This window comes from Babylonia areolata, chromosome 20 (genome assembly GCF_041734735.1).
Source record: "Babylonia areolata isolate BAREFJ2019XMU chromosome 20, ASM4173473v1, whole genome shotgun sequence".
In the NCBI taxonomy this organism is placed as follows: Eukaryota; Metazoa; Mollusca; class Gastropoda; order Neogastropoda; family Buccinidae; genus Babylonia; species Babylonia areolata.
In genome coordinates, this window is record NC_134895.1 from 29,233,693 (window position 1) to 29,252,215 (window position 18,523).

An 18,523-nucleotide genomic window follows, 5' to 3' on the forward strand; every position below is an offset into this window, starting at 1 on the left:
TCTGATAAAGCAGATTTAGAATAGTCTAAGATTCAGACAGGTTCCAAAAGTAGAAATCAAAATACTTTACCTTAACCACTTTATTCCAAAATGGATGACAAATGTAGTTGCTGATAGGACTTGTATCAACTGCACTGTACTGTAGAAAATACATTAAAAAAAAAAAAAAAAGCAAAATGATCAAAAGTCAATTTCATGTCATCCAAATAAAATATGACTTGAAAACAAGACAAGTGTATTTAACAGTATAACACCTTGTAAAAAGGAAATTTTCTATCTAAAATTACGTTTAAATAACATACTTACCGTGACCCAACTAGTGCAGACTCCGTCAGGGGTCTGAGATTCCTGTCCTGTGCAAACTACTATCCGCCTATGTGGAGAAAACGAAACTACGGCCATAACCTCACGGAAGTAGGTAACCTCCCCTTTGTCCCACTGGCTAGCGCCCTCTTTTGACGGCAATACACCACCATCACCAGCGCAGCGAGCACGGAGAGCAGGAAGTGGGGAGGACGGGAGGGTCTTAAATTTGGGTCACGGTAAGTATGTTATTTGAACGTAATTTTCGATAGAAAATTTCCTTTTAATTACACATACTTAACCGTGACCCCAGTAGTGCAGAATAGCGCGACAAGGTGGAGGGCTCGCCTGTTCTATTGTCTGTGTGCTGTGATGGCCTGTTGTGCAACTACCACAGAAGCGATGCCTCTTGAGCCATCATCCCGCAGGCATGCGACGTCTCTCTGGTAGAAGTCGATGAGCCATCATCCCTAAAGCGATAGGTATCCCTCAAGTAGAATTCGACGAAAGTAGAGTGTACTGTGTCACCTAAGGATATTGGTGCGGGCAAAGAAGACAGAGGTCCGCAGCTGTATTGTGGGGGAGGTCTGTGGATCACAGGTGTGCTGATAAATGTAGCACAAAGAAAATCGGGTCGGTGGGTTGAATCCACACTTTACTGAGAGCCCTTCGAATCAAAGGAAGGGAAGGAAACACGTACCCTTATAGGGTTGTCTCATTTGAGCGTGGTTGAGCGTCAATGCAAGGAGATGCGCATGTGGTTTGATCTGATGATTCCACATTGGATGTGGGCCGATAGTGGAAGTGATTTTTGTGTTTGAAGGAAACTGTGGCACGAGACAGAGGTAGGTTGCCATGTTGGGCTTGCCTTAGGCATGACAGGCAGATCTGTAGAGCTCCTCCATGCGAGCTGACAGGCGATGGGCACTGCCCCCCCCCCACCCCCCCCACTTTTTTGTCGTTGCCAAAAAAATGACAGCACTGGTATGTTGCCTATGCATAGAATGGCAGACATTTGGCAACAAAAGACTTGATGTCCCTGGTGTCTCTGGGACAGGGTTGTGTAATTGCCCAGGTAGGTACCATCACGAAGGGGCATACGGAAGGCTTGGTGGCTTCTCTACCGAAGTGTGGCATGTTGGAGCAACCTGCAGAAAGTTGTCGGCAGTCAATGGCTGGGTTGGATCAGGCTGTGGAAGTGCATTTCATGTGCCCACAGGTCACTGAGTCTCATTCTGTGGTGGAATTCCTCATGGAAGAGGGTTTCCATGGGGAAAATTTTTGCTGAAGGTTCTTTAGTGAGAAAGGGGACCGGATCCATGACAGGCCTCTGGCTGTGTGCGGTGCGCACTGGGTCTAGGATGGAGCGGGGTGGGGGCAGGGAGGTAAGTGGCTCAAGATGTGTTGTACTGGCTATTTACATCAAAGCACTGATCTGACATACGTTTTCAGTATGGCCAACTGCAAAGTGAGAGCTGTATTATCAGTGGTTTCTTAATTGCAAAGGGAAATTGTTTGCAGGTTAGTCTTCCATGAATGACTATGTCTCTCAGACTAGAAGTCAAATTGCACTGGGACTTAGTGCTGTAGCCTTGGGCCTAAGTAGCCTTTGGGATCCGTCCCAATGATGAGTCCTATGGCCCTCTTGATCGAGGGGCCAGGGATGCAACTTGGGCAAAACACTCTCTACTATAAATTGTATAATCGAATTACAGCCCGAATAGTCAGGACAGCAGTTGCCTCCTCTGCTGTTCTGATGGTGACTGTCGTACACAACTGATTATCATATATTGTTCCTAGGAGTAGGACACCAATCAGCATGGGTAAATCAGGAAACAGCTGCTGTGTGCTTGAGGGATGAAGGTGTCCACCATGCAGGTTATGTTGTAATGTAAGGAAGCCGGAAAGAGTTGACAGGGTCTTGTGGTGCAGCCGTGTGTCTGAAAGACATGGTGCTTTCTTCCAAAGTGACAACAAAGTCATCCTCTGACAGGCCCTTGACTGAAGGCTGGGGCTCCATGATGGGATAGCCTGCCTAGGCTAGAAACCCCTGGAAGTGTCTCATTGGAAAGACAGTGCTTGAGAAGGAATGCCCATCTATAACCACAGCAGTGGTTGTGTGTTGAGGCTGAAAGGATCGGGCAGGGAAGAGCAAGTGCAGAAAGTGCTTTCAAATGCCAATTGTTTGAGATGTTGATGCTGGATCTGTGTTCAAGTAAGGTGATGAGGCCAACTGATGTGCTTGAATGCGGCATCTGCCGTGCTGGTATGAGTGGGCAGAAAGGTACACCCCTGTGGCTAATGGACGGTTCGTTGTGCTTTGTGAGACGCATCCGTCCTCGTCAATATGCCTTTCTCCCAAATGTAGAGGAAAACAATTATGACCCAGGCCTTCTGCTACTAGAGAGGAGTGGAAGAGATGGGCTTAGGGTGATTGTCTCCTGCCCAGTGGGCAGTTTTGGGGTCCGCTAAAACATGGAAGGCAAAGATAGACACCCCTTCATGGGAAGGCTGGCTAGGATGTAGGGCCCATGTGGAACTGTTGTCACAACCACAGTGGTGCAAACCAAGGGTTGTTGTAGGCAAGGGGGGGAAGAAGGGATGCCTTACAAACTTGGAAGGAATGAAGGGCATGTGTGTCTGGAGTGGCACCTCTAAGTTGGACTGCCTCATCCCTCCTTGTGCATCTCCAGCCCTATGGGTGATTGTTGCAGGCAGATGAGTTGGGTTGCCTTGTCCGTCCTTGCACCAAGAGAGGGCATTCTTAGCCCTGTGGGTGGGAAAGGGGTGTGTGTAGGTTCCTAAGGACCAGCCACTACTGAAATGTGAAGGAGCATACATTCAGGCGAGAATGAGGCAGTTTTTTCTGTGAGTGCAGTCGTCCTCCGAAAGCAAGGTAGGGATGTATTTATGAAAATGAATACATATATGTGCAAAGGGATTATAAACTTCCATCAACTCAAGTGATGATGTCAGAAATATGCCAATGACAAGAGATCGAGACACAAGAAATAAGCGGCTGTATAAGCATACATGTAGTGTGCACAGATATACCCTAGTAAATGGGTAAGTGTGCATAATCATCAATGGAAAGGAATCTGTGTATGCACCTATATATAAGATGTACATACACATATGAATAAAGTGCCAGTACGTAGAGGCAGAGAGTTCTGGGCATTGTGGACAGAAGGCCGCAAATGCACGTGTGCCTATATTGCTATGTTGGGAATCTCAATGAATAGATGTCAATGAATAGAGATAGAAATATGATTGTACATGTTAATATGAAAGTCGTCTGAACCTATCCCATAAGCGCACACATGTGTATACCGAGGGATAAGTACACATCTATAAGTGAAAGCAGAAATGTGTATAAATGTAGCAAGATATCTCATAGATATATATGTATATGTGTGTATATATATATATATATATATATGTGTGTGTGTGTGTGTGTGTGTGTGTGTGTGTGTGTGTGTATCATGTTTTGGGGTTTTTTTTGGTGTGTGTATATATATATGTATATATATTTCGTGATTGTTGATTGTGATAATAAATCAAAAGGATAGACGGGGAAATATTGTGATTTATTTCCTGTGGCCAATAGCCTGAGAAACAGCAAGAAAAGTGCAGTTGGTATGCAAAGATGTGTAAAGTCCATGACTGGGCATGAGGACCCAATGAGAAACTGAAAGAAAACATCGTTGGTGGACAGCATGGGGGGCAGGAGTGACGTGCTGTGTCGGCGAAAGTAACTACAGCTTCAACCGCCTAGGTTACAAATGCGGAGTTGCCTCCCTTGGCGCCGATAATCTTCGAAAAGGATCGAGTCTTTAGAGCACATATCCCCTGGTGCGACGTGTCCTCGCTGTAGAGGGAGGAGTGTCATGCTGCGTGTGAGAGTCCATGGTTCGATGCCACCGTAACCGACACAGGTGAAAACGGCCGCAAGGGGAATAATTATAATGTCCCTTCGTGCCGTGGGCATCCCAACCCAAATCGGTCGCCATCGGACGCGAGACGGTCGGGGCATGAGCCATGACGGCGCCGTAATCCAGTGTTATGGGCGTTGTGGACGAGGGGGTGACAAGTCCGTCGGCTTGCCGTGGGATGTGCATCTCCCTGTAGCTGAAAGGCAGTCCAATTTCGCGAATAGCTGCTGCGAGAGGACCGACGTTCAGCTGTTGTGTGTTGACGGATAAAGGGATAGACAAGATCGGCCCGAGCACTGCCGAGAGGCAAGATCGAGTTATTAAGAGGCACTCCAACGTGGAAGTGCCGATATTAGTCTGTGTAACAGCAAAGTTAGGCAGTGGGGCAGAAGAATCCAGCACTGTCAAAGTTCCAATGGGGCGTGCACGTACCTGCTCTGTGGGCGAGGGGTGGTGCAAGCGCAAGGTGTGGCACCGGGAAGCAGAGTGGTGCATAATTGCTGCAGCAAGTTAGCTATGAGTTGCTGATTGTTTGGTTGAGCAGCTTGCTGAGACGCCATTAGTGGATGGGAAACAGCAGCACTCGGCGGTGTGGCAGATGGGGTCATCACCGCATAGTTTGGTGGGACCGTGCACACACCTGCACTGAAGGCAAGGAGCAGTGCCAGCGCAAGGGAAATAACTGCGGCGGTCACCGGCAAGGGTGCCGAAGCAGGGGTTGGCTCCCTTGGATCGCGTGATCCGGACAAGGAGGGGGGTGCACGCGTATGGGCAAGCGTGTCCCCTAGTGGTCCACCTTCCTCCCTACACCAAGGGAGGGCATCCCTACGCGCCTCGGTCGCCATTGGATCCGAGACGGTCGAGGCATGCCGCGTGGGGGGTCGCGTGATCCGATGTCACGGCCGCCACCACGGACGCATCACACATAGGGCCCAGTCTAACATGCGGATCCAAAACAAGCTGCTTTTTTTTTCTTTTTTTTTTTCTTGGTGTTGTTTCCCCAAAGGGATTGTGGCACATTCCATCGGTGCAACTGTGGGTATGGGTAAAGAGATAGAGGAGGTCGACTTGTACACTGCCGACTGGCAGGGCCGAGAAAACGCGGATCGTGTCGAGTGCGTTTGTGGATCGATAAAAATGACATAAAAGGCAACACTGACCTGAGTGTGTGGCAACAAACCTCTAGAAGTCACCAGAGGAGGTGTAGGAGGTGGTGGAGGTCTGGAATCGACCGGAGGGAGCGGAGGAAGTGGAGGAGGCGGCGGGTTGGCGTTGTTGAGAGGGCCAGTAGAGGGCCCAGAGTGTCAGCGAATCCATTGCGATCGTGCCTTAATTTTAGCACGATTCCCCAATCGAGCTACATAATTATGTGACCTGGTTGGAGTCATGATGGCTGCTGGAAAAAGAGGGTGCTAGCCAGCAGGACAAAGGGGAGGTTACCTACTTCCAGGAGGTTATCGGCCGTAGTTTCGTTTTCTCCGCATAGGCGGATAGTAGTTTTCACAGGACAGGAATGTCAGACCCCTGCCGGAGTCTGCACTAGTTGGGTCACGGTTAAGTATGTGTAATTAAACTGGTTGTTTATCTTTCAAAATCAAAGACATCTGATACTATGAACATATCCTGTCAAATAAAAGGCATCTGAGGACTTTATTAGAACATGAAAAAGAACATTAACTGAGTAAACATTACATATAATTTTTATTCAAATCTAAACTTATAATCTTAAAAACAACAACAAAAACTTTGATGCAGGAAGATAAATCACATTTGGATCGATGCAACTAGATACAAGATATAGGTATTTCAGTGTGATCTTGAAACAAAGCAACAGTCAGCAATCTGAGTCTACCAAGGTCAGAATCAACCTGTAGAATTTAAAAGATTAAGAAGTACAGGAAAACAAGAGGTAGTTATTTCTTTTTCAAAATCCAGCCATAATATAGCCACATTACCACTTCAGGACAGAAAGACAATGAACTCAAGACAATAGGGTAGGAAGGCCTAATTGCGAACACTGTGTAATTTGCGAACGGTTCGTGTACCGCCCTACTTCGAAGTGTGCTCACCACACACATTTTACAATTGAATGCCTGCTTTGAACTTGTTCTCATACTTTATCTTCATTTCCAAGAATCAGTCAATTATCAGCTATTTCTATTTTCGCACTCTTTCTTCTCTTTCAGCACCACTGCTAACCAAATTCACAAATGTGCTCTCACAATCCTAAAATCAATGGAAGCAAGCAAGTAGGACTTGAACTTTCGACACAGTTTAAAATAGCTGATTTGACTGGATATATAGGACTTGAACTTTGACACAGTTTAAAACAGCTGAATTGACAAGATATGTTGCATGAATTGTGCATTACCCGTGCTGGGAGAATTCAAAAAGCATGTTGGTGACAGATCAGAACATCAGTTTTGACAGGAATCTCCTAAATAGTATCATTTGCAATCAGACCATATGGTATTTTGATGCAGTGTATACATTTGCAAACAATGTTGCAAAGTTACTGAGCACTCTCAAAGGTTGTGTTTGTGTATGGTTTGGGGTGTGTTTGTTTAAATGTGTGTTTGTGTGTATATATATATTGAGACTAGTTATTGATTCGTTTTATTCAAAACCTTTATATCATAAGCTTATATCATCTTCAGTTTTGTTTTCCTTTTTGAATCACTAGTACAAAGTACACCTCCAGGAACTCAAAACACTAAAGCACCAAGTCCAACACCAACTTCACAGAAAGTATTGGTCTTTCACATCGCACTTCGTTGAGGACAACAAAGAAGAAGGCGGAAAGGTGTCAAAGAACTTCTGGGCCTATGTGAAGGCAAAACGGACAGAATCAACCAACATCCCTCCCTTGAAGGAAGATGGTCAGCTCATCATGGATGCCCAGGGTCAGGCAGCAGCTCTGTGAACAACCAGTTTCAGTCAGCATTTAGTAAGAGTTCGCCCTGCTTGCCGGAAGAATTCGAGACGCAGACCGGGCTCAGCCTAAACCCTGGTGGACAAACTTGCACTAACATCACCGTCATGGAGAAGGGCGTCAAGAAGTTCCTAAAGGACCTCAAAACCAGGACGACTCCAGGCCCCGATGGCATCAGCCCCAGAATCCTCAAGGAGCTGGCTGACGAACTCACTCCATCCCTCATGCTACTCTGGACATGGATACTACAACACTTCATAGTGTGTGTGTTGTCCAACTGGTGAACGAACTCACAATTGTGCATACTGATCATAAGCACCAAGGACTGGGTCACAAAAACACAGTTTAGGGATAGTAAAGACTGAAGGGCCACACCAAAAGCACCAACTTTGCCAGATCATGCACAGTTCACTGGGAGTAAAGAAGAACAACTCTAAAGACATGGGTAAATTGTTTGTATATTCCTGAATGTGTTGGGTGTTAATCTGAGTGCTGTGTGTGTGTGTGCTGAGTGTGTGTGTGTGTGTGTGTGTGTGTGTGTGTGTGTGTGTTTGTGTGTGTGTGTGGTGTGTATGTGAGTGCACACGAGTGTGCATGTGCGTGTACATACCATGTGTGTGTTCCAGTTTTGGGACCTAAGTGTCTGATTCAAAACATTCATCTCAAATCAGTCAATGATCATAAATGAATGACAACAAAACCTACTTGTACACTTGTAACGTTTGATATCATTACACTGCGCTCAAAATAGGTTCACAACTGAAATGCGCCGATGAGCGACAGACTGAAATTAAGCACTTTGTGAACATCAGTCATAATAGGTTTACTATCAGTGTATGTAAACGCTCGCCCAAGTTTCGCTGTTTGAACTTCGAACTTCTGCTTAAGCTGCAATCACCTGTGCTCTATCAGTCTATGTGACCAAGTTTGACACGATACATTTTGACATGGTGATCTTGATTTTCCACTGACCTACACATTGCATGAGACTCATTTTCAACAACTCATAAAGACTATTAAAATATTTATTCAGATAGCTATACCTCTGTTACCCCTTCCCCCTTCTAACCATATGCAACAACTGATCATTCGATAAGCTTATACCTTATAATTGTCGAATCCAGTCAGAATTTCTCTCGAGAGATAGGCGTTCGCAGCCATGCTGTTGCAATGGTGGTACTTCGTTTAACAACCTCTGTTTCATTGGTCGACACAATCTGGCTATTTCATTATCAGCCAATCGCTTAAATCGTCTCATTTTCTGTCGTCGGGTGATTTTGCAGAAGATTGACCTCCTCCCCAATCTTGAAAGTGGACTTTCCGTCTCTCCCAGAAAGCTAAAAAGATGGCACACAGCGGCGATAGGTTAGAAACAGTTGCATGATTTTGAGCATGCATCTTTATGTTCTTCACTGTATATATTCAACTGTGAATATTAGCTGATTACGAGAAACAGGATGGTTGGGAGTGGCTTATTAGGAATTCGGTCATGCAGAAGCCCACCAGTCCAAGCAAACTTTGTTTGTGACTGAGTGACTGAGAAAGAAAAAGTTAAATACCCAGATTTTGAAATAACTTGTTTTTCAGCAGAAGTTTGCTTATTAACTTTGTAAATCTGAGTCTTGCCGACATATCCGCACTGGAACGGTGTTCAAAAACACGAGACTTGACCCTCATGAAAATAAAACCCATTGAAAATTATGTCACGTGCGAATTTCACTTTTGAGTTTATTCCTCTCACCATAAAAGCACTTAAGAAGGGAAAAAAATGATAGCCATTGATTTCACTCCATCAGTCATGTTTCAGTGTGTGCTTGTGTGTGTATAAATTTATCTCCGTTTTGGTATGTCTTGGGATCAGTTATTTTCTTCACCTTTGTATAGTTTTACAAGAAATGCTGATGGAAACAGTTTTTCCAACATTAAATTTACACAAGAAAATATTGTTTCAGTAACAGAGTTACTGACATTAAAATGATATTGACTACATCTAAAACATGTAGTGATGTACCAAATAATGCCTTCAAATATCAAATGGACAATTCTTCAAAATTCTCTTGAAGCAAATATAATGTTGAATCTTGCCATTATATATGATATCCATGTTATTTATATGACAAAGAATGGAATGTTTTAATGTTAAGTTTTTGTCCATGTATGGACATAATGCACAATGCAGATACTACTGCATTATGATAGTATGAGTAATGTATATTGTTGAATGTGTTTTGGCCTGAACCATAATTCCTTGGAGGTAGCAGCAAGCTTCCAGTATACATGCATATTATGTGTTACTCTGTGTGTGTATGTGTGTGCACGCGCGTGTGTAAAACATGATTCCTTGATAGTGTGTGTGATGCTTGATGGATACTACAATATCACTGAATTATCAACACAAGATTATTAACACTAACAGATAAAATGATTCTCATGTCCACAGGGTTTGTACAGACAGTGAACTTTCAGACATTCTTAGTAAACTCTGGGAACTGGATGACAACAAGTGTTACCCTGGGGTGGAGTATGAAATTAATTTACAGGGTATGTCTGGTTACATATATGATACAGCAAACTATATCCCAAATTATCATACCCCATAACTATGTATACCAAGCAAGCATTATATTTGTAAAATGGACCATTGCTGAACTGGAAATCAACTGGAACAGTCGTGGAACAAGTCTGTCTAGTCATTGAGTGATCTCCATTGCTTGAATTTCAAAGTTTTTTGGCATTTTGTGAACACTCGTTTTCTTTCTTTGTTTTCCAAACTCTATGGCTACTGCTGTCAAACATATCAGCGAAGGTCTATTACCTTTCTGAGTAAAATAAGATTATCAAAAAAATTGAGCTTACATTGAATTACAGATCAGGATATCAGTCACCAGTTTTTATGTGGACTCCTTTCTCCTCCAGTCTTTGGATTGCATAGTTCTTGCTCTTTTAGACTTGTCAGCAGCCTTTGAGCTTGACTCTGTCAAGCACTCTTATCCTCTTGAACAGATTTAAAACTCCCTTTGGTATTCGTGACACTGCACAAGCATGGATCATGTCTTACCTGCCAGATCATTCACAGAAAGTGTGTGCAAATTGAAGATACTCTGGTGTATCTGCCTTGAGAAATATATGGTGTCCCGCTGGGGACTGACCTGAGTCCCGTACTTTTCGTGCTGTATACAGCTTCTGTGTCAGATGTCATCAGTCATTGTGTGTTGTCGTACAATAACTTTGCTGATGACACTCAGCTTAATCAGTTGGCCTCCATAGCTGAAATTGATGCACTGGTGACTCAGACACAGGAGTGCATTGAGGACCTTAAGGACTAGATGACTCACAATAAGGTGCAACTAAATAACAATAAGACTGAGCTTATGATAGCCTATCCAACAAAGTTTTATCAACATCCTACCTTTCCTGACTTTATTCTGATTAATAGCACACCTGTTTCACTTTCTTCTTCTGTTTGCAGTCTTGGTGTAATCCCAGACCAGTCTCTTTCCTTCCAGCAACACATTTCAAATATACCTACCTATATAGAACTTCGTAAAATCAGTTCTGTTTGCCACTCTCTCCACTGATGCAACCAAAATACTTGTATGCGCTTTTTTTCTCGCAAGATTGGATTAATGCAATTCTCTTTTGGCCTGCCTTCCCAAATACCTGTTAGACTTCAACAAATTCAGAATAATGCTACCAGACTCATTTGCAGAGCTTCTGAATTTGATCATGTTTCTCCTTTCGTTCAGTCTCTCCACTGGTTGCCTGTTTCTGATTGACTAGACTATTAGCTATCCACTTTGACTTTTTCTGCAGGCAACGGATCTGGCCTAGAGTATCTTTCTGAACTCCTCCATATCTATACTCCATCTCGCCAGCTGTGTTCTTCCTCTGATACTCAACTTCTCAGGATACCTCACATCAGGATTGAGAGCTACGGACACATATCATAATATATATCTTTCACTACACATGCTTGACTGTGACCCACTAGTGCAGACTCCGGCAGGGAGTTTGATTTCTGTCCTGTGCAAACTACAATCCGCCTGTGCAGAGAAAACGAAAGTAGTAACTGCCGATAACCTCCCGGAAGTAGGTTACCTCCCCTCTGTATCCCTGACTAGCTTCCTCTTTTTCTGGCAGCCATCTTGACTCCTGATCCTGTGCTCTTCATGCTAATTTTTTTCGTATTTCTGTCTGTCTATCGATTCTTTGACACTCATGTTTTTTATCTGATCAAGACTTGTATCAGGTCACAAACTTACTTAGCTCGTTTGGGCAATTGAGCTAAAATTATGGCGCAATCACAGTTGTAAGGGCCCTCTACCTCGGGTTCTTTCAACGACAAGTACAGGTACAGTATTTGGGCAGAAATTAAGCCTTGCAGCCTTTCCACACCTCCTCCACTCCCTCCGGTCGACTCCAGACCACTACCACCTCCTACACCTCCTCCGGTGTCATCTCTGGGTTTGTTTACCCACACTAAGGTCAGTTGTGCTGTTTCCTTATTTGACTCGATCGATTCGCATCCGCGCTCTGCGTTTTCTCGGCCCTGCCAGTCAGCAGTGCATGAATCGCCCTCCTTTGTCTCTTTCCCCATGCCCATACTTTCAATGACTGAGCATGCATTTCCAATGGGGAACCAACACGGACATATGTCCGCTGCACTGCACACTCTATCAGTATGTTTATCGTCTGTGATGGCGGCCGGACAATGTATCAGCGCCCCACACGTGGCATGCCCTGACCGCCTCGTGTCCAGTGGCAGGTGTGGTGAGTCGGGGTTCCCTCCCTCTGGGTAGGGAGGAAGGTGGACCACTAGCAGACACACTCGCCTATACGTGTGTACACCCTCCTTGCCCTGGACATCCAATTCAAGGGAGGCAATGTCCACTTCGGCACCCCTGCCAGTGACCGCCGCGGTTACCTCCCTTGCGCCTGCACCGCCCCCTTGCCCACAGAGCAGGTACGTGCACGGCCCATTGAACTTCTGCAGTGCTGGTTTCTTCTGCCCCACCGCCAAACTCTGCTGTTACCCAGACTAATATTGGCACTCACAACATTCCGTATGTTGATCCAACATGCCACACCCGCACAGATAAGCCACCAAGTATCATGTCTCTTGTAGCCTAATGTCTGCCATTCTGTGCTGGCAACAGGCCAGTGTCGCTTTTTGTAGCTACAAGAAAAGGGGGGGGGGGCGCACCCATCACCTGTCAGCTCACATGGAGGAGCTCTACAGTAGGACGTTCACACCTAAGGCAAGCCCAGTATCCTGGTGGGCTGCCTCTCTGGGGCCACATATCCCTTCAAACACTATTTCTTTCCCAACTGGCCCACAACCGATGTTGACTCGTCGGATCAGGCCATGTGCACCTTGCATTGATGTTCAGCCTCCGCCTGCCCTTGTACATTTCTCAAGGCCTTCATAATAAACTGTCCGCCCTCTAGCTCAGTTTAGAAAACCCCACAGGGTACACGTTTCCACCTCTCACTTTGATTGGAATGGTTTGACACTAGTTCATCAGTTGACTCCTTGACCACACTTGCAAGAGTAGCAAGACATCTCTGTCTGGAAGGATAATCAATGTGATTAAAGGCATGTATGCAGACTTAGGGTTGGGACTTACGCCTCCTCAGCCAGAATTCACGAACTCAGGGCATGGTCCTCATCTCTCACCTTAACCACTCAGGAAAACCCTGCTACCTTATTGATTTCTACTTGAGAGACGTCTCACACTTCAGCAAGGATGGCTCAAGAGGCATCGCCTCTGAAGTGGTCGCACAACAAGCCATCACCATGCACAGATAGTAGAACAGGTGAGCCCTCCACCTTGTCATGTCATTCTGCACTTGTGGGTCACAGTAAAGTATGTGTAGTGAAAAGGAAATTTTTTCCCTAAAATTACGTTTATCTAACATACTTACCTTGACCCACATTTATGACCCTCCCGTCCTCCCCGCTTTCTGTTCTCTCTGCGCACTGCTCTGGTTATGGTTAGGTGCCGTCAAAAGAGGAAGCTAGTCAGGGATACAGAGGGGAGGTAACCTGCTTCCAGGAGGTTATCGGCTGTAGCTACTTTAGTTTTCTCCACATAGGCGGATAGTAGTTTGCACAGAACAGGAATCAGACTCCCTGCCGGAGTCTGTACTAGTGGGTGACAGTATGTTAGATAAACGTAATTTTAGGAAAAAAAATTTCCTATATAAGATGTGGAACAAGCTTCCTGATAACCTCCATCATTCTGACTCCCTCGCCTCTTTCAGATCTGGTCTTAAAACTCACCTCTTCCCTCAGAAATAAGTTGTCAGGTCCACTTCTTTGCGTACAGTGTGCTTGACTATATGTGTATACATATGTATGTAAACACATGCATGTTTGGTCGCGTGTGCGTGTATGTGTGTATGTGCATGCTTGCATGTGGCTTTGTGTGTGTGTGTGCGACTGTTTATGTATGTGTGTGTTAATATGTGCGTATGTGTGCGTGTGTGTGGAGAGCATCTGCTATGTACATATATGTATGTCAGAATGAGTGCATGCAATGTGTGTCTGTGTAAAAATAAGTGTTTTATAAAGCAGCTAGAGAAGGTTTCTGGATAGTGTGCTATGTAACTATCCCTTATTATTATTATTATACTTCAGCAAAGTCAGTAACGCCACTTAAAAAATATGCTTTAAATATAAAAGTTACAAGGATAGATATCTCAAGAACTGAAGAAGTGGAGGAAACATCTAACATGAGACTGAACTTTATGATGAGCAGTTTACATAATGAAGGCAGATAAGCAGAGAAAAGAAAGCCCTGGTGGATGACTGCAAAATCATGACATGATTTGACATGTTTAGTATAATTTATCAGTCACTTTTAATAATACAGTGTTGTCTTGTAAAATTTACTTGCAGGCAGATTTGACAATATCTTGGTTAGACTTAGAGATAACTCATTTATGTGGCATCAATCTGCAAATTTACATCATCATGTTTCATGCAAATAAAGGACAACACTTGGAAGAAAGATGAAGTATTCTGTTATTTTTTATTCACATTTATTTATATTAATTGTAAAACTAAAAGAAAACATACACAAGATTGACATAAACTCACAAGACTGATGCCAAATAAATCAAGAGTTATATCACACCCAGAAACAGTGAAACCTGCCAGTTTAAAAGCATCCAGGTTGTTTTAATATAATCATTTTCAGAAGCTTCATATTTGTTTGAAATTCTGCCTGTCATACTTTATTTGTTTTAATGAATTTTTTTACCATGAAATATTGTGTTTCTGCTGTCTAAGTTGTGACTGATGTTGTCATAAGCATTTTCCCATTTTGGATGGTGGGAGTGATTTTCCTTTTTTTTTTTTCAATATTGAAGTATTTGTTATCCATTGCAGTACTTTAATCATACCAGTAACATATACATGATTAGAGAAAAGTCAGAGAAAGTGCTACTGCAGCATTTTAATTTTTATGATACGGCATTCTGACTGTGGAAGTGCAGAAACTGTAAAACCTGCATGTATTTTCAGTTAGAATGATGGCATAATGTGACTTCACAGGAGACATTTCATTGGTTCATGCTGTGTATTATACATATGTACCAACAGGTTTTGTGACCAGCACAAGAGATACGTCCCGTGACTTTGCCCACAAAAATTTGTTTGAATGGGTGGACGAGGAAAAGCTGTTCGACCGTGAAACCTACAGAAGTAAGAATGATTATTTGTCTGTTTGCAGAAAGTGGAACAGTTGAAAAAAACAATTTGTGTGGAGGGACAGGGAGGGGGAAACAGCTTGTTAACACTTTGGCCGCCATTGTCGCCTTTCGGCACCCACTAGGGAGACCACCAATGTCGCCAAAAGGCGACCAAAACAGGGTAGGTCATTCACAAACCTACCACTCTTATTCTGCGGAGGTTTGAAAGGCCATATTTTGTGCATGTGACTAGGGGAATCCCCTTCTATCGATTGATGCCATCTTTTCAGTACTTCTGCAAGGTTTTGAGTGAATTTATTATAGTTTTATCCACAACTTTGATCTTTTCATTTTCCAAAATGGCTGCATCGATAAGCAGACAGTGCCACTTCACAACTGAGCAAGTTATCAAGCAACTGAGACTGCAGCCAGGCCAGTAAAATGAAGATTTGGGTGAAGAATTGCTGTATGATGATGAAGTTTCATTGTCTGAGGGGGAGAGTGATAGTGGTGGTGACTGGGCACCGAGCCAAGTACCAAGTCGTGAGCGTACGGGACGTGGCCAGACAAGTGGAGCACATGTTCCTGCTAGGGCCACCACATCAGCAGCTGTGAGTGACCATGGTAGTGAAGGGGAAGAGTGTGTTGCTCAAGTCGCAGCACCTGTGTCACGTTGGAGACCAACAAGACAGCGTGGCCGTGGGTCAAGCTTGACTACACCTCAACGACCAGGAGGGAGGGGGCGTGGTAGAACAGCTGTGCCAAGTCCTGATTTGTTTCAGTGGGTGTGTTGTACCACATGGATGATCCCTACTGTCCTGCAGAATGGCTTCCAAATTTTACTAAGAAAACAGGTAAGAGCTCTGTGTGGGTGTGCTCGTACATGTATGTCACTGAGAGTGTGTGCGACTAAGATTAGGTTGCACTTATTTTTTATCTGGACAGATCAGAGGTGCACTGTTCATTCACTAGTAACACACATAGAATTATGTGTGGATTGTATCAGACAAGTGTAGGACATGAGCAAGAGCAGTATGTTTATTCACCACACAAATATTTCATGTCAGTTTTTTTTTCTTATGAAGATTATGGAGACACACTGTGTAAAACAATGCCTGTGTAAAAATCTATGTTTTTGCTATTTGTGCACTTGTTTATGAGTATAATTTCTTTTATTTGCAGTATTTATCTTTAGCTGATAATAAACCAGCTGTTATATAATTATTACTGATTGTATTTTACTTTTTTTTTGCTCATGTGTTTCAGGTGTCCTTGTCAACACTGACAACTTCCATCCAGTGGACTTCTTTATGCTTTTCTTCCCAGAATCAGCATTCTAACTCATGGCTGACCAGTCTAATTTGTATGCAGAGGAGCTACTGTCAGGCATCACTGAACTCGGTCAACATTCAAGGCTGAATGCTGCCAAAGACGTCACTGTTCCTGAGATGAAGGCATACACAGCACTTCAGATCGCGATGGGGCTGTGTTGTAAGCCTGAAATCGAGGACTACTGGTGGACATACTGGTTGCTCAACCTGCTGTTTGGAACCATAATGTGCAAGAAGCCAATCTGTCCCATTCTGTACTTTGAACTGTATCATACTGTGGAGGACTACAGGAAAGCAGCAGCAACCAAAATTAACGGTCTCCAACAGTGAACAGTTCAGAGCTGTGTATATATTTGTATACATATTTTACCTCCATTCATTTATTTTCAGACTTTAGTAGTATTTCAATTTCATCAGATAGTTGTAAAGTGTATATATAGTTCCACCACAGTAAGATATTTCAAGTGAGGACACTGTGAAACCTTCAAGTGAAGTGACAGAAATCATCATTTAATTACACATACTTAACCGTGACCCACTAGTGCAGACTCCAGCAGGGTTCTGACATTCCTGTCCTGTGCAAACTACTATCCGCCTATGCGGAGAAAACGAAAGTAGCTATGGCCGATAACCTCCCAGAAGTAGGTAACCTCCCCCCTGACTAGTGCCCTCTTTTTCCGGCAGCCATCTTGACTCCTGTTCCTGTGCTCTTCATACGGCTAAGTTTTTTTTTCGTATTTTCTGTCTGTCTGTCAGTTCTCTGGCATTCTTGTTTTTTGTCAAATTATGTCTTCAACCAGGTCACATAATTATATGGCACGATTGGGCGATCGGGCTAAGATTAAGGCGCGATCGCAGTCGATTTGCGGACACTCTGGGCCCTCTACTTCTGGCCCTGTCAACAACACCAACCCACCACCTCCTCCACTTCCTCCGCTCCCTCCGGTCGACTCCAGACCTCCACCACCTCCTGCACCTCCTGCACCTCCTCCAGGGACTTCTAGGGGTTCGTTACCCCATACTCAGGTCAGTGGTGCCATTGATGCTATTCATTTCGATCCGCAAACGGACTTGACGCGATCCGCGTTTTCTTGGCCCTGCCAGTCGGCAGTGCCCGAGTCGATCTCCTCTATCACTTTGCCCATGCCCACAGTCTCAGCAATGGAATGTGCCACAATCCCTTTGGGAAAACAACACCATACACTGGTTTTGGATCCGCATGCTAGACTGGGCCCTATGTGTGATGCTTCTGTGGCGGCAGCCGTGACATCGGATCACGCGCCCCCCACGCAGCATGCCTCTTCCATCTCGGATCCTATGGCGACCGAGGCACTTAGGGATGCCCTCTCCATGTGAAGGGAGGAAGGTGGACCACTAGGGGATACGCTCGCACTGGTGCCACACCTTGTGCCTGCACCGCCCCTTGCCCACAGAGTAGGTGCATGCACAGCCCATTGAACTTCGGCAGTGCTGGTTTCTTCTGCCCCACCGCCTAACTCTGCTGTTACCCAGACTAATATCGGCACTTCCATGTCGGAGTGCCTCTTGATAACTCGATCCTGCCACTTGGCAGTGCTCAGGCCGATCTTTTCTATCTCTTTATCTGTCACCACACAACAGCTGAACGTTGGTCCTCTCGCAGGAACTATTTGTGAGGTTGGACGGCCGTTCAGCTACAGGGCGATGCACATCCCACGGCAAGCCGACGGACTTTCCACCCCCTCGTCCACAACGCCCATAACACTGGCTTATGGCGCCGTCATGCCACATGTCTCGACCATCTCGCGTCCGATGGTTTCTCATTGGGTCCTGCTGCCCATTCATGGGCTTTACACAACTTTGCACAGCAACTGCACCTTTCTTGCTGTTTCTCAGGCTATGTGCCACTGAACTTTTGGGTTCTTCATCCCCCCACACTTGCACACAGTCTTCTGCAGGCAACCAACCAATCCTATTACCATTCTTTTCTTGTTATACACAATAACAGGAAATAAATCACAATATTTCCCTTTTGTATTCTTTTTGATTTATTATCAAAATCAACAACAACGAACCCCCCCCCCCCTCCCACCCCCCCCCCCCAAAAAAAAAAAAAAAAAAAAATCTTGCTAAATGTATACACATTTCTATTTACATTTATAGATGTATACTTATCCCTCGGCATACAAATGTGTGTGCGCTTACGGGATATGTTCATACGATTTTCATATTAACGTACAATTATATTTCTATCTCTGTTCATTGACATCTATTCATTGAGATTCCCTACATAGCAATATATGCACACTTTCATTTACGTCATTCTGTACACAATGCTCAGAACTCTCTGC

At 44.4% G+C, this 18,523-nt stretch overlaps 2 protein-coding genes across 6 annotated transcripts in view; one reads left to right on the forward strand and one right to left on the reverse strand.

The window, feature by feature from the left end:
- LOC143295381 (ethanolaminephosphotransferase 1-like) overlaps positions 1 to 8,348 on the reverse strand; it is a 62,893-nt gene extending 54,545 nt beyond the window's left edge. The window contains 2 exon segments of the mRNA XM_076607048.1: positions 71 to 139; positions 8,272 to 8,348. Coding sequence (XP_076463163.1) covers positions 71 to 139; positions 8,272 to 8,328 — 126 coding nt within the window. The 5' untranslated portion in view covers positions 8,329 to 8,348.
- An 89-nt stretch (positions 8,349 to 8,437) lies between these two features.
- The window catches only part of LOC143295385 (poly(U)-specific endoribonuclease-A-like), a 45,772-nt gene continuing 35,686 nt past the window's right edge, over positions 8,438 to 18,523 (forward strand). For 3 of the 5 annotated variants that reach the window (XM_076607051.1, XM_076607053.1, XM_076607055.1), the window contains exons 1-3: positions 8,438 to 8,532; positions 9,608 to 9,708; positions 14,774 to 14,875. In XM_076607051.1, the coding sequence (XP_076463166.1) occupies positions 8,513 to 8,532; positions 9,608 to 9,708; positions 14,774 to 14,875 (223 nt within the window). In that variant the 5' untranslated portion in view covers positions 8,438 to 8,512. Of the gene's footprint in view, positions 8,533 to 9,607; positions 9,709 to 12,857; positions 12,985 to 14,773; positions 14,876 to 18,523 lie in introns of all 5 variants that reach the window. The other 2 variants (XM_076607052.1, XM_076607054.1) reach the window with 2 other exon arrangements.